Source organism: Alligator sinensis, unplaced genomic scaffold, assembly GCF_000455745.1.
Source record: "Alligator sinensis unplaced genomic scaffold, ASM45574v1 scaffold670_1, whole genome shotgun sequence".
NCBI classification, from domain to species: domain Eukaryota; kingdom Metazoa; phylum Chordata; order Crocodylia; family Alligatoridae; genus Alligator; species Alligator sinensis.
The window spans coordinates 1,297,689-1,314,781 of NW_005842297.1; the positions used below are offsets into that span (position 1 = coordinate 1,297,689).

General features: G+C 41.2%; 1 protein-coding gene across 6 annotated transcripts in view; it reads right to left on the minus strand.

The window, feature by feature from the left end:
• PHTF2 (putative homeodomain transcription factor 2) overlaps positions 1-17,093 on the minus strand; it is a 150,515-nt gene that overhangs the window by 8,297 nt on the left and 125,125 nt on the right. For all 6 annotated transcript variants that reach the window (XM_025209604.1, XM_025209605.1, XM_025209607.1 and 3 more), the window contains 3 exons: positions 16,113-16,199; positions 14,897-15,052; positions 6,876-6,971 (listed from right to left, as the gene is read on the minus strand). In XM_025209604.1, coding sequence (XP_025065389.1) covers positions 6,876-6,971; positions 14,897-15,052; positions 16,113-16,199 — 339 coding nt within the window. The remainder of the gene's footprint in view (positions 1-6,875; positions 6,972-14,896; positions 15,053-16,112; positions 16,200-17,093) is intronic.

Consider the following 17,093-nt stretch of genomic DNA (forward strand, 5'->3'; position numbering starts at 1 on the left):
CCTGCTGAATCACCCAATCTATACAGGCACTGCAGAGCCGGGTTGAAGCAACTTGCTGCTGCTTCCAGTAAAGCGCATTTTTGAGGGGTTTTCCACATCTGGCAGCACCCATACTGACAAAATTCTCTCTCACCTAATAATTGCCCTAAGCAAGCCTGGAGAATACTACACTGGAAGATCTACTCAATAACCTCTAGAGGCAGGAACATGAATTTACTTCTCCAGGCATCAGCTCCTAGCCTTTCAGAATTATTTTGGCACCCAAACTTTCAGAGAAAGCCCTCAAAGCTAAGAATACAGGCAGTGAAACTATGAGAAACAGAGGGAAGGAACAGTGGTATAAGGCTGATTTTCTTATAAAGTACCTAACAGAGAAATCAAAATTGGTCTGTTTAGATACAGTGACTCCTCACCAGCCTGCCTCCAATTAATGGGAATTAGCAACCAACAGAGATAGTGAGAAGGAAGATGTTTAAAGGTGCTGGTAATTATTTAATAGTTTGAACTCTGTTAAATGGTAGAATCTAAATATAAAAACCAGCAAATGGGAGTCTGTGCCCTAAGCAGTGTCTACAAAAGGTTGCCACAACTTTATAGCTTTAGGTGAATTAAAAGAGGCACAGTTGGTAGATTTTAAGATCTTTTTATATGAGCTCTATACTTTTTTTTGGCCCAAGTTTGTCAAGTGGCGCAAGCAGCAATTTAAGGAAGCTATTTATTTTTTTTAATATAATATCGAAAAACTACCTAGGTTAATCTATAATTTGTACTTTAGGTACTTCATGATCCTTTGTGTAGGCATACAGTACCAGACTTTCAGAAAAAAACTATTTGATTAAAGGAGAATGTGAGAGGCCTATTTCCTTCAAGTGGAATAAAACAAAGATGAGCAATCTCTTGATTTAGATGTAATGATGTATACTACTTGGTGTTGATGTAAGAAATAAACAAAGCATGACCTTGTCTAAAAAAAATTGTGAGGTGTTTAAAAAAAAGGCTCCTCATTTGCAGACTCTTCTCACAGTAATTTTAACAACAACAATGCAGATAGGAAATTTAACAAGTGATTCAAAAGAGACCTCCAATTGAAAGCTTGAGGGACCAAATTCAAGCTCTATTTAGCTGCTAGAGCTGACAAGTTTGACTAGCTAGAGGTCAAACTGCCAATTTCCTTTCTAATCAATCAGGTGCTGAGTTCTCTGTCCCAAATCCCCTTAGCAGGGCCTGAAGACTACCACAAAAGATGGTTTCTAACTGTGTTGTTGCGGCCAAGCTGGTTGCTGTTTCTGCAGAAGGAAAAAAATCCCTCCTATTACTCAAGGAAAACAGCTAACAACACAAAAGGCATAAAATTAAAATTACTTCTCTGAATGTAGAATTAGTTCCTGAAGTACATGAATGTCAGAGGAAGGCAGACCTTTGCCCAGAAACAGATGCGTGTAACAACAAGGAACAAGTATCTTGAAGAGGAGATTAGGGAGGGATGAGGACTAAAAATTACTGGCTTCACTCAGTCCCTCTAGACTTTGCTACCATTCCAGGAGAAGGAAGGGATCAGGCTAACTGAATGGAAACACACCCATTCTCTATACCTGGGGACCTCTATGTTTGAAGAAACTATCTGTTGAACTGGCATGCACGTAGATTCATTCAAAGGGAAAATATTATTGAAGATTTCAGGGTTCACCTATCGTACTTGTGGCTGGACAGTCATTCTGCTGAACTCATCCACGTGGGATAGGGCACCAAGAGTCTGCCTAAACAGCTCATATAAGATGGGATGACAAGTTGTTATATTCTCTCTGAATCACTGGAGTAGCAAAGAAAAAATTCTAACACTTCTCCCCCAAAAGAGCCCTTTAATCTAACAAGGATATGCAAAATGAGAATCAACAGCTGGAACTTGAAGCCAGACAAATCCAAATTAGAGACAAGACAGATTTTCTTTTTAACATAGAAAGGATGATTAATCACTGGAACAAACTAGCAAGAAAAAAGGGGTTGTGACATTTTTCAATCAAGATGGATGCTTTTCTGGAAGGTATGCTTAATCAAATACAAGTTATTGGGCTATACTGACCATACAAGGTGACATTTAATGGCCTGTGATATACAGGAGCCACGCTAGATCATCTAATAGTCTTTTATGACTTTAATACCTATAAATCTAAGAAAGTGACAACTGTTGAATTCACCAGTCCTATTTGAGGAGGTAGGTAGTCACCCTGGCTTATCTACAGGATCACACATTTTAAGAGAAGTTTAAAACAACTGAATGCTCTACCCATGAAGACAGACAAAGATTGCAATTTAGGTTTGAAGCCTGAGAAAAGACTTGCTTAATGTTATCACATGTTAAAAGGTAAGCACCATTCAAACACCCTGAGACTTCAAGCAAGCAGCAAGGTCAAAGACTGATCCTTGAATTCCCAAATGAACAGATCAGGAGGTCAGAAGTCTTGTATGCAGATGATCTCATTGCATACAATATTTGGAACTGTACAGTTGTTTCAAATACAATGCCCATCTGGATTGCTGTCTTGTATTTAGGAGGGGTTTGGTTTTGGTGTGCTGGAAGAAAGGAAAATGCAAACATTGCAAAGGTCAAGAATCAACCTTCCCTCTCCAAGTAAATCAGATTCTGAAAAGAACAAGAGATATACTCTCAGTATAGGAGTTATGGACAAGCTTGGAGCACTGGCAACCCTGGAAAAAGCCAGCCTGGCAATTAGAGCAAATAAATCTTAAATCAGGGATCACTCAAAGTGAAAAATATGGATACACCTCTCCGAAAGGGCAGTAACCATGGCTACCACTAGCTTGATAAAAAAAAAAAATCTTACTGGATGGAAGCAAAAGGGAAGATGACATACTGGGAGACTTTCTACTCATAACAAAATGATGATTACATACTGGGAGACTTTCTACTCATAACAAAAAAGATTTAAACCTATAGTTAATGCAGTGAATAGATACTTAGAGATATGCCTCTGAAATCCACTGAACAGAGAAAAAATCATGAAGACTGATATTCTGGAGGAGCAATGCTATAGCTTCCAGCTGTAATATGAACCTGGAGCAAGGTGATACAGGAGGAAGAAATCAGAATGGTGACAGAAATCCTAAGCTTGAATAGGAATACAGAGTGCAAACATCTGTATGCTAATCTGCTTTCTGGAAAGCAAGACAAAAGGCACCAGCCACCTACTAACTAGATATGCTGTGGCTTTTAGCTACCTGAAATCATCAAAAAAGGTTTCTGGCCATGACTGAGTCACTTTAAAAAATCACCACCAATGGCTTACTGGAAATGTGGCATATACAGCTTGGCAAAGTAAGGATATCAGAATGTATACTGACACTACTAAATACCTCCCCACAGGGAGAGGAGGACTGGCCAACCTGGGAAAATTTAAATAGCTTTGAACAAAAAAGACAGCATTAAGAAGTGGGGCTACTCTAATAACTCAGACACATGCGACTGTAGTGAAATCAGATCATGGGACATCCACTCGTCTGCCAGCTCCTGGAAAAACTCTGCACAAGGGAAAACCTAGTCTCATCCACAGACCAAGGCCTTATTATGTGCTAGATACTGGAAAATTCTATAATTTTGGTGGAAGGACACAAGGAGGATTAAGAAAAGAACAATTACTCTAGCATGTAACAGGTTGCCAACTGTGTCTTTTTGTGTGGCCTATGAATCTGGCAAAAACGGGCAAGTCAAAGTAATGTATTCCATTGTTCAAAATTCAAACAAGGAGACTGACTTATCTAAGAATGATTTGTCATTCTTCCAAATGAGTTCCTATGTTGAAACACTTGGCTCTTGCGCCGAGCCAATATGGTCTCATTAGTTCAAAGGCATTCTTCTGGTACTTTTACTGAACTAGCATTTTTTTTCTCCAGAGCAAATGTTTTTTTAAACTTCCTTCTGCTGTAAGTGATTTTACTGGATTGATGTCTGACAGCAATTTCTTCTGCTAAAAACTGGAAACTGTAGAATCACTCTTCATTTTCAAAAACACAGGAACTTTTTATCATCCTCACTGTGTGGTATGTTTAGTTCAGTAGCACCCTAGACCATTACCAAAGGGTAACAAGAAGGGTTTCTACAAGTATGTCAGCAACAAGAAGATGATCATGGAAAGTGTGGGTCCATAACTGAATGGAGGAGGAAACCTAGTGAGAAAAGCTGCAGAAAAGGCTAAAGTGCTCAATGCCTTTTTTCATCTCGGTCTTCACAGGCAAAGTCAGCTGCACCTGGCAGCACAGCTTGGGGAGGAGGGGAGCAGCCAACAGTGGTGAAAGAACAGGTTAGGGACTATTTAGAAAAGCTGGACATGTACAAGTCCATGGGGTTGGATGCAATGCACCCGAGGGTGCTGTGGGTGTTGGTTGATGTGACTGCAGAGCTGCTAGCCATTATCTTTGTGATCAGGAGAGGTACCGGATGATTGGAAAAGGGCATATATAGTGCCCATCTTTACAAAAGGAAAGAAGAAGAATCTGGGGAACTGTAGACTGGTCAGCCTCACCTCAGTCCCTGGAAAAATCATGAAGCAGGTCCTCAAGGAATCCATTTCTAAGCACTTGGAGGAGAAGAAAGTGATCAGGAACAGTCAGCATGGATTCACCAAGGGCAAGTTATGCTTGAGCAACCTGATTGCCTTCTATGATGAGATGACTGGCTCTGTGGATGCAGGAAGAGCAGTGGGTGTGATATATCTTGACTTCAGCAAGGCTTCTGATATGGTCTCCCACAATATTTTTGCAAGCAAGCTATGGAAGTATGGGTTGAATGAATGGACTGTAAGGTGCATAAAAAAATGGCTGGATCGTCAGGCTCAAAGGGTTGTAATCAATAGCTCGATGTCTAGTTGGCAACCAGTCTTAAGGGAGTGTCCCAGGGGTTGGTCCTGGGCTGGTTTTGTTCAGTATCTTCACCAGTGACCAGAAAGATGGGATGGGATGAACCCTTAGCAAGTTTGCAGATGACACCTAGTTGGGGGGAGTAGTAGATACACTGGAGGGCAGGGCTAGGATTCAAAGAAACCTCAATGAATTGGAGGATTGGACCGAAAAAACATCTCACAAGCTTCAATAAGTAGGAGTGCAAAGTCTGCACTTAGGATGGAACAAGCACATGCACCGGTACAGGCTTGGGACTGACTGGCTAAACAGCAGCTCTGCAGAAAAGGATCTGGGAATTACAATGGACAATAAGCTGAATATGAGCCAGCAGCGTGCCCTTGTTGCCAAGAAGCCTAATGGCATACTGGACTGCATTAGTAGCACTGTTACCACCAGATCGAAAGAAGTGATTCTTCCCCTCTATTCTGAACTGGTGAAGCCACATCTGGAGTACTGTGTCCAGTTTCAGGCCCCCACTACAGAAAGTATGTAGACAAATTGGAGAGAGTCCAGCAGTGGGCAATGAAAATGGTGACAGGGCTGGGGCACATGACTTCTGAGGAGAGGCGAGGGAACTGGGCTTATTTAGTCTGCAGAAGAGAAGACAGAGATTTAATAGCAGCCTTCAAGGGTGGTTCCACAGAGGATGGATCTAGGCTATTCTCAGTGATGACCGAACTAGGAAAAATGGTCTCAGGTTGCAGCAAGGCAAGTTTAGGTTAGGTATTAGGAAAACCTTCTCACTAGGAGGGTAATAAAGCACTGAAACTGTTTACCCAGAGAGGCTGTGGACTCTCCATCCTTGGAGGCCTTTAAGACCCAAGCAGACAAAGCTTTGGCTGGGATGATCTAGTTGGGGCTGGTTCTGCTTTGAATAGGGGGATGACCTCCTGAGGTCCCTCCTAACCTTAATTTTCTATGATTCAACGACTTTCTGGTCACTGAAGGGTATGAATCTAAATTTGGTTCCAGTATTCAAATACCATAGCAAGAGGCTAGGATGTAAAGCAGAAAAGCAAACACTTGTCAAAATCAGGTGAACCAATCCTTTTAAAGCTGTCAGCTAGAAACCAAAATTTAAATACTCTTGCCATCAGAAGCAAATGAGAAATTCTAAGTTATTTGTCTGCAGCTTGGCGAATAGTAGTTCATGAAATTAATGGATAAGGCAAATCAGAATACACAGTCTTCTACAGGAAGTTCTGGTGAATGATTTTTAGCTTAGAAAGTTAATCTGGCATGTAAACTCTTCCATCCATTCAGCTGTAACCTACTGATCAGCAGGCAAACATAAGGACACTATTACAAAAAAGTTGCATGATTTCATGGCATTCTACACACATGTGAATGTTTAATGAATTAGCTCACAAATGCAATCAGATTTAAACATTTACAGCTTGATAATTTATAAAATATATACTGCACTGGTGTAGAAATAGAAATGACTAAATACTCTTTTTTCATTTCTGACAGGATTTTGCTATGACCATATGTAAACAAGCTGCTAAAAACAGGGTCATTTCAATTTGAAACATTAACCAACATCTGTTGCACTATTTAGGAGGAGGAGGATCACTTCTTACAGAAGAATACTAATGTTACAGTAGTTAATTACTTAGCCCTAGACACTGAGTAAAGACCACAAGCAGAGCAGGTATATTATCTCGTTCTTCAGTGGGCTGTACAATTGTCTATACCAAACGCGCTCTTTCAGTATACTTATGAGCTGTAAGTCAAAAAGCAAATCTTAAAGACTTTAATGTTTTTATTTTAAATCCACAGAAACACCAATACAGTAAACTGTATATGAAAGCATGTGTCACAATGAAAAAACAAAGGCTATTAGGGATGCAGATATAAAAAAAAAAGGGCATAGGGCACTGCAAAAAAATCAAAACAGGTGATATGTTAAGCCAGGTGCCCTATTTCCTGATACTGAAATAATCTATTTTTATTCTTACCTTGAGTAACTTTGTAGCAAGTTTTAAAACATTGTTTACTAGCGTCAGTTCTTCCTTCTTATTAGGTTTCTTCTCCATTTTCAAGTACAGGTTTATCTATTCAAACAAAATATTGAGTTAGCACCTCTTCCAAATTAGCAAGAATACATTTAAAATATTTGTTAGCAGAATTAGCAAATAGTCAATAATCAGATGGTAGAAGATAGAAGTGTATCTGTTGCAGAAAACAAAAGGTCTTATTTTAGAAGAAAAAAATATTACTTGATAAATGCTACAGTAAAGCAATATTTATGATTTAACACACCAGTTTTTAACACTTTTATTGAGGCAATAACAAAAGCTGTAATTCTGCACGTTCACAAGTCCCACTGGAAACAAACAGTAGAAAGCTGTTTAAAGGAGGCACTAGTTCTGTCTTTCTGGATTCTGAGAATTCTCCAGAGCTGAGTAAATACACCAATATGTGTATTTCCTCACTGAACGTGACTGACAGAACTTGAAGGAAAAAAATATTACATGGACTGAAGTAATAAGCTAGATAATTATGATTGCTCTCACCATCCTGGGGAAGTTTGATAAGTAGTACTGTCCTCTAACTAAAGTGGGGCATGAAATCTGAATTACAGTGACTGAAGTATTCTCTACCAAGACGAGCATCTGACAGAGATCAGCTGAATAAGAGAACAGGTTTATTGCATAATGGTTTGTAAATACATGAATAGAGCTCTACACAGAAATTTGCAAAGCTGCTACAATGGGCATATACTTAGGCAGGCCTCTTTTGCCTTTGTGGCATGTAATGTAATTCCTTATAGGAGAGAGAGGGGCTTATGTGTAGATCTTCACGAAATAATCTAACCCACTGAGTGTTAAGGAAGTAATAGCCTGCTCTTTATTATTTAGGACATGAGAAATAAATGCTTTTGGGACTTTCTATCCTCTTTGGCTGTGTTTAGATAGAAAGCTAAAAAATGCAGGGTAGTTCAAAAATGTGCATGTGCTTAGGTCTGTATTACTCTGTTTGCCACTATAACCAGTGCCTGCATGTCCAGGGTGGACATTCTGAACACCTATATAGTAGTGTGCATTTTAAGTTATGCTTCTTGCTTTTTAAGGAAACAAGAATCAGCACTGTTCAACAATATGACTCTATTCATGACTAAAGCATGCATGTTTTCTGAAACACCCTGTATTATGGCTTCGATATGTGGAACTTCACTGTGTTTTACCGTGAACACACAATCTAAAACAGAATAGATCAGTAGATTACCTGATTAGCTGAGATGTGGGAAGTTTTTTCTAATATAGTCTGTGTCCCACTTTCTTGAAAAGGGAGTATGCGAGTCTGTCACTACAGACTTTTTGTAGGAATATCTATATGAACAAGTTGTCTAAATTAGGGCATAGGTTATGTTGTCATTTTAGACAAAAGGATAGAAGCCATCCTTTTTTAGAAACAGAAATGATCTGGGAATTTTTTTTCCCAGAATTGATAACACTCCCTACACTCCTCTCTTCTTACTATGTTCTCACAAGAGAGGTTACTGAACAGGAAGGAAATGTGATAGTTGGGGGAAATTATACTGAAGATGGTGTTGAGTTGTATTAGTACTAGAATTTACTTTTCTGTGGCAAAGATTACATAGAAGCAAGAAAGTCAATCCCCCAAATAACTTTGTGGGAAATGGGTGGGGGAAAGGGACCAGAAAGAGGGAGCGTAAACAAGCAGGGACATGAATTAAGGTTGACATAAGCATTAAGACCTGCAAATCAAACCTGACATCTAAGGCCTGGTACAGAAGTCTAGGAAGATGGTAGTCTGCTCAGAACATGAAGCAGACGCGTCTAATCTATTGTAGCTATTGAGCAGGTTGGTTGTGCTGTTCACATCTCTGTATGCAATAAAAAAAGAAAGGATGAAGGAGGATACTGCCATCTTTGACATCTAAAGAACCTGATAAATGCTTTGCAGTCTGCTGATTGACTATTCTTCTCTCCTTGCACTGATGAATTGTGAATCTTTGAATATAAGATCTTCCACATGTGTTCAGGTTATAGGTAAAAGACTCATCTTAGAGTGGTAGTTGAAGCTTCTGCTCCTGCTACAGTTGCTGTCATATCAAATGAGGTCCTCAGTCCACGCTTAATAGGTGTCTTTCTATGATTAACTGCTTACTGATTTTACTACACTCTTCAGACAGCTCCTTAGCAAATAAACCCATTCCCCTCCTGGATTTAATATCTAACTGTTTCAATACCTAGATGTCTTATAACCTGCTAATTAGAACCTGAATATCAAGTGATGCTAGGGAAAAAATCTTCCTGTTCAGAAAATGCACATTTTTATCAGGTCTACTAGATGATATAGAACAGGAGTGACGATGCATGGCACGTGTGCCAGAAATGGCAAGGCCAGGCTCTGCATGGCACGCTGCAGACCAGGGAGGGAACAGGTAAAGACAGGGCAGGGAGCAGAAAACAGAGTAGCTGATTAGGCAGAGGAAGGTGACTGAAGTGGCACTTGGGAAGAGTCTGGGGCTAATTTTTAGCCAGAAACATTGGCTTCCACTGATTTAGAATACACACGGCCTCCTAAAGTTTTCTGAACTATAGCATCAATCACCACTGAATCAGCAGTCGAGTTGTAGTGGAAAGACAGTATATGGTACAGAATTCAAAAAGCCTTCCTGACTGGAAGCTTGCCCAAATAAAGTTTGCCCAAATAAAATGGTTGTTGCAGCTAGCCAGTTTTAAAACTGGACGGGTGATCTTGCCACTAGAGGGGAATTATAATACATCAAATCCCAGATGAAATGTCTCTTGTATTGGCATGGCCAGTATCTATAAAAGTTGAACCATTTCTGACTCAGTACATTAAAAAAATATCAACTTCTCATGAATATGCCAAAATAACTCCTCATTAGGAGATGTGTGATTATCAAGTTTCAGATGCAAGTCTTGGTATTTGATAGTGTCCTTTGCTTTTTCCTCAAGGGCATCTGTGACTACAATCAAGGATGCTCTCTGTATCCCAGCAATGAAGTCTGATCCAAGAAATCTGTGATCTCTTAAAGCAGATGGATCCCTGTAAGCATTCTAGTGACATTGAACATGTTCGTATCTAATCAGTGGTTCTCATCCTTTTTAGACTAACGGCACCACTCAAAAAATGCCAGTTCTTAACCTTTCACTCATTTTTTGACTACAGAAAAATAATAGGGCAATTCTTCCATTGCAAAGAGGTCAAGAAGATCACAACAAGGCAGAATGTTTTTAAACACTATGAATTCCTATTTGAAATCTCCGGGTTTATCATGTGAATCGCATATGCCCACCTAACAGTGCTACCATTGCATGGCGCCGCACAGCATACTCGAAAGAATCTTGAGGTTGTGGGCCCCTTGCTCACAATCACTGATCTCAGTGAAGGCTCTTAAGGCCATATGGCTATAAAATAGCAACTCACCAGCTAGTGTACTCCTCTTAGCTGGACATGATGGGGTAAGCTACCATACTCTACTACCAGCTGATCCAGCTTTGGAGTAGTTTGCTTCCGAATCATCCCTCCAGTCAGGGTACATTTCAGTGTAACTTATCCCATAAAACACAGATCCAATGACTGGGTCCAGAGGTCCTTACAATTCATTGTCTCGGGGGGTTTCAATAGCCCTTGCGTCAAGAAATTCATATTGCCTCCTTCACTGGTCAAGGTATTCCTCTATTCAGGATTTTAGTCCAGGGGTAGGGTTGCCAACCCTCCAGGATTGTCCTGGAGTCTCCAGGAATTAGATATAAATCTCCAGGAGACTGCTGAGAGTCACCCAGGAGAAAAATGATAGGTCATTTATTAAAATAAATATTAAATGTTGAATCCAATTTATATAGTAGTCCAGTGAGTTTTTTTAATGTAATAGCAATGTGCATTTGCCTTCTTGACGTAAAGCCTATGCATTGTAATCTCCAACTGATGTACACAAGTACGCAGGCACATTTGTGTTGTGTCACAGGCATGCTGGCATTCTAGAAACCTCCTGGTATAGATTCAAACAGAGTTGGCACCCTATCCAAGGGCCCCGTGGCAAGCAGATATAATCTGTTCAACCAGATTCCTCATTGTCTCCCTGAATTACTGACTACTTTTATCTCTAGGCCACATTCCAGACTCTGCAGCATTCTATGCCGTTCTGGTAGCGGTTTTTCTCCTCAGATGTCCCTGCCTTTTGTTATGGCTTACCACAAGAGCTTGCTCTAGCAGTGTTTTCCCATTCTCTTGCCTGGCCTTTTTCATCCCCTTTTATCCTACCCCCAGTGTTTTCCTGGTTCCTGGGATCTTCTCTCATTAGATCACCTTTAAGGAGAACCACACTGATAGTCCCCATCTCCTATCTGCTTTCTTTTTTCAGCAACAGGAAACTCCTTACCATCAATCTCCTCCATTACCTCTCACCAAGACATAGTCTGTGTCTATATGAATTGTGTGGAGTACTTGATGAGTAATTGCTCTGTATGCTTCCAGTTCAAGCTTAACTTATCTTTCACAGCCAGATTCTATATTAGGTTTCAGATCCAACTTCTTACGTGAGACACTTAAAACAACAGCATTGTCATTCTTACAATTGAAACGGGAGGCAAGACCTTATTTATGAACTCACAGGAACTAAAAGGTCAAGGGAATTTGAATTTACTTTGTAATCTTCTGTTTTTTCTCCCATCAAGTACGTGAGAATAGATATGTGACCTTTAACTTATCCATGGTAATGTAAGGATCTGTGTAACCTTCAAATCTAACTGGGAATCTGAATATCTGACCTGTGGCGAGCATAATTAAGGGGGAGAAAGGGGCAGCCCTTTTAAGGTTCCATTTTTAGGGCATGTCCAGATGACCACATGCACTGCATATGCAGGTGTTCACTGTACTGCTAATTTGCAGTGTGATGAGGTGTTTTTTTTTTTTTATATTGGGAGATCCCAGTGTAAAAAAACCCCCCACACCTAAAAAAAAAAAAGCAGGGTGGCGCACGTGGTGGTAGCCTGCAATGCTCAAAACCAGAGCCTAGCCGGCTGGACCCACAGTCTGGCTGCTAGCCAGGCTCTGCACACTCCGATTGCCACTGCTGGAGCCCCAGGAACCCCAAGTAAGGCTGCTGGGGCCAGCCCAGGTGCTAGACCCAGCTTCCTCTACCCTACCTGGGGCAGCATGCTGAGCGCTATAGCCCCTGTGCACAGGCATTCCCCAGGGACAAGTAGCAGCAGCACAACTATGTGCCCCTGATATCTGTGCCCGGGGAACCGCACATGCATGCTCATCTGGACACACCCTTAAATGAGGAAGGGACAGGCACAAAAATAGCTGCCAACATAGCAGTGGAATGGTGGCAGCCGGCACTGTCCCAGATATCACGGCTGCCCTGGGCACAGAGGTGCCCTGGTAGGCCTCTGTCAGCCACTATGATCAGGTCCACATGAGCAGAGGTATGCCTTTACAGCGGCATGAATAGTAATGGCACAAATTTATGCCACTACTTTGTGCTTCAGTGCACGCCCCTGCCCAAGTGCTTTGCAGCAGGACACATTGTCCCATTGTTCCACATGCTGGGGAGGAGCTGGCTAGCCATCCCTTCCGCTGAGGCAGCCTGTGCCCTGCCCAGCCAGGAACAGCACATGGAGATGGAGGAGCAAGCAGCCCTGGGAGCTGAGGCACCCTGTGCCCAGGGCTGCCTGCTCCTCCATCTCCGCACACTGTGGAGTCCCCATGCTGAGGTACCCTGTGCCCCAGTCAGCTGCTCCTTGCCTGGCTAGGATGCAGTGTGCCTCAAGACAGGGGAGCAGGCAGCCTTGCGTTGGTTGCTCCCTTGTCTCCATGTATCTCAGCGTCGGGGGCACTGAGACAGGGCACTGCCTTGTCTCAAAGCACACTGAGCCCCAGCCAGCTGCTCTGTGGCTGGCTGGGGTGCAGTATGCCTCAGCGAAGAGGCTCCATGTGCCTCAGTGTGGGGGCTCTGCAGTGGAGTCCCTGGGCTGAGACAGGCAGAGACAAGGGAGTAGCCAGCCCAAGGCTGCCTGCTCCCCTGTCTTGAGGCACACTGCGCCCCAGCCAACTGCTCCACGGCTGGCGGGGGCGCAGCGTGCTTCAGGGCAGGGGCTCCATGTGCCTCAGGGTGGGGGCTCCTCAGTGGAGCCCTGGCAGAGATATGCGAAAACCAGGGAGCAGCCAGCCCAAAGCTGCCTGCTTCCCTGTTTCGAGGCACACTGTGCCCCACCCAGGCAGGAAGCAGCTGGCTAGGGCACAGGCTTCCTCAGCACAGGGCTCCACAGCATGCGGAGATGGGAAAGCAGGCAGCCCAGGGCCTCTCTGCATTTGTCCCAGCACTCACCACTTTGGCATAGTTTGCACTGCTTTTTTTCTGGAGGTTTTTCTTTTTCTTTTTTTTTTTTGCTACCAGGAAATCCCAGTAGCAAATTTTGCCCTGATGCTGCAAATTAGCAGTGCCGAGCACTGATTAATGTGCAATGCGTGCGGTTTGTGGTGGCAGTGCAAAGAGCTTTTGCGGAACCACAAACCTGTCTGTGTATGCATGTCTGGATCCAGCGTACGAGTATAGCCCAAACTAACATCACTGAGGAGTCTGAACTGAACCAGTATGCTTGTTATAACAACAGTATGGCCCTTCAGGCATTTATGTATTACTGTAAACTTAACCTTTGGCTTAGGGTTCAGACAGTGTTCCTATAAATAACAAATCAGAGACGCTGTCAGCATGAAAACCTGAGACTATTATACTGAGATCTGATAGGCATTATATACACATGAAATATTCAAAAAGACTTTTGTATCAAAGCGGTAAGTATTATATATCATTGTGTTCCTGGCTCGCTGGGGGTAATTAATACTAATCACTAGGCAGATAAATGACTCTGGAAAAAGTCTCACCCATTGAAGGAAACCGCATATGCTTGTTTATTCTAGTTTGAAAAAAGATAAAGCAGAGTACATAAAAAGACAGCTGTGATTTGGGTTTAGAGATCAACACAAATCCAAGAATTTACAACCCTGAGTATTGGACCTGCCAGAGCCCCAAGCAGACATACAAGATTTGATGAGCTTAGGATGTGTGTAGATTGTTCATTGTTAAGACTGGCCTCTGGTAAATGCTTTTGCCTAAAACATAACATTGGGCTTTTTGTGGATTAGCTGCTCACTGATTTACTCTGTCACTGTCCCTGATACAAAACAAGGCTGCTTGTGGTGCTTTATGGCCAGACTTACTAGGGATAATCACAAAGACAGAGGAACTAATAAATATCAATACATTTAATACACTATAAAAAAGGTTAATTTTTAATGCCTCTCCTAAGGTATTAGATCAGGCTGGATCAGGAAAGGAGCGGACAGCAGTGGCAGCATTAACTGAGACGTGGGGCAGTTGCTTGCCACTCCACCAATAACATGCACCCCAATGGGGCTCTGAATGTTAGATTTTGGTGGTGGGCCTTGCCTCTCAACTCCTTGCCCTTCCAGGAGCTCTGCAGGACAGGATATGGCACTGCAGGCTGGATCCAGCCCATGAGCCATATGTTTGACACAAGAAGCTTCTTTTCAAAAAGCAGCTTAAGTGTAAGCTGTGTTTCTTTAGACACTTTATATAAATGATATAATTTGTGTTACTTTCAGCCATGGTGCCCCTTGCTCCAAGGGGCACTTTTTCAGTAAGTGAACAAGACTTCAAGAAATGTTTCCCTTCAGTTTTCCTGGAGGGAGCCTGTTTGACAAGAGCTTCTACAGCCTGCCTACATCAAGATTTGCAAAATGGCTACACAAAGTCAGTGGTACATTTTTTAACTTGCATTACTATTTCAGAAGTATCTACATTTAGAAGCAGATACAAATACAGAAACTGACCAACAGGGTGCAAAACATCATTAATACACAATTTCTTTGTACGCATGAATATCTCCCCGCTACCCTGGACTATTTTCAATGGTTCTAAAGCTAACGGCCCCAGTTTTATGTACATGCTCACCTGCTCAGTAAGTAATATTGAGGTATTGCTGTATTTTTTACTGGTTTCCGATCCAAGTGTAACAAATCTTAGGAGAAAAAGTGTTAGTGAAATGCACCAAATCACTAGTTCCCAATTGTAGTGACAATCAAGGAAGATCTCATGCACATGAAGCAGCTGAAAGTAAAGATAAAAGGCAAAATTGAGAGTCATTAATTTCAAAAGAGTTTGTTAATGTCCAGATTATGTTGTTACAATAAAATAAAATAAATTTATCCTGTGCTTTTTGATAAGGATTTAGTTACTATTTTGTAATTGATTTTTAAATTAATTTATTTTCCAAAATTAACAGGTTTTCATTGAAGCACTGAGAAGGCCCACAAGAAGAGTAATCTAAATGGCAGAAATAAAAATTAGGAAGTGATATTCTCATTTTAAATGACAGTAGTGACAGAAATACATATTATACAAGGCTATTCTAAAACAAAACAAAAAGGTCAAGCTTGTGAAGTAATTGCATTTGATTGAAAACAATTACGTGTATGTTGTAACTGACTGGATTAAAAGGAAACCTGAATTCAAATAATGCTACTAAACTTAATTATTAAAAGTATTTATAATTAGATACCAGGAAGAGGCAGTAAAATTACTTTTGGTTAAAAGAGGATAAAATATTGCCAACAGGTGAAACAACCCTGTGATTAGGTGCATGTGCTCAAGCAAGTATCTTCAGTGATTATAACATTTCAACATAGCTTGCTTATTACTGTGCATTCCACTAGAGGGCAGACTAATACTTGAACAACACGGACTTTCTTATGTCCTACTGAGAACTCAGAATGGCAATTTATAAAAAAACGAATGAAAGGAACAAAAGGAAAGAGTTAGCTTTCTGTGAATTATACTATATTATACTACATTCTTAAAATCTCAGTTACAAATAGATGCCAATCCCAAATTAACTTTTTAATGTAAGGGTGTGCAAAAGTAATTTGTTTATAGGTTGTAAAATACACAAAAAGCAGTAGCTCGGTTGTTTCCTTAATTTATGCTATTGGTAAAATGTTTGCCATTAAACTACATCAATTGACCACTATGTATTTCTCATTGACTTTGTAGAAAGGCACCAACAGATGTTAGTTATTTTCACTTTACGTCTTGTATAATTGCTTAAAGTAATGCTTTTGAAAATAATATATAAATCCTATTTTCCTATACACAAGTAAAATTAGCTCACCTGTGCACAGCAGATAAATACAACTGAGATAGTCAGTAAGAAGGCAGATGAAACTATAACATCAACGGAGCGTTGAGGGCCTCGCCGCTGAAAATAAGGGAAATATTGACTGACCAAAAGAAAAACCACTGTAGTCATTAGGCAAACTTGTAGATCTAGTCAGGTTAATACTCCCTCACACCATCTAATCATGGATCACAACAGTATTTTAAGTTGTAGGTTACATTAAATAATGTATTTTAACATTCGAATATAATAAAAGCCTTAGTCTGTCTGTCTGGCCGTAATGCTTTATTCACACTCTGATTGGTTGTCTTGGTAGCCAATCACAATGCTGATTGAAACAGTGAATCAGAGTGCTCCAAGTGGGTTCTGGGCAGGAGGCAGCAGCGGTGTGGTGGAGCACCACCATGACGGTGGGGACAAAGTGGACAGAGCTCCTGGGAGGCGGCGGTGGCACAGGGTGGTGGGTGGCGGCACTCCATCCCCACACCCCGCCATTCCTGATGGGCAATTGGCTAGTAAATAGTATAACTGCACAGTGATCCTTCCTGAGAACATTCAATACTAATGATACAAGGAAAAACTGAGTTTGCTCAAATAAATTTAAAGAATAGGAAGTGTTTGATCATCTCCTTACTGACCCAAAGTGGCTTCCATCTAAATAGATTCCCAAACTGCTTAATGAAGCAAAGAAGTATTCTGCTTCAGGCCACAGTGAATTACTTAACCTGGGTTGACAACAGAATAGGGATGGGTAATTGCTGCCAAAATAACACATGTTCTACAGTACAAATATATCACACTGGGAGACTAACAGATTATTTCATAAATCTATCCATCTCCTCCTCTAGGAATACAGGAGTATCTAGTAGTATCTGGTATCTAGTAAAAGGAGTATATCATATAAAATATATTTATGTTAGACTAGGACTTAGGAGTCTTAGTCAAGGACCAGAATCCTATTGTGCAAGGTGGTAT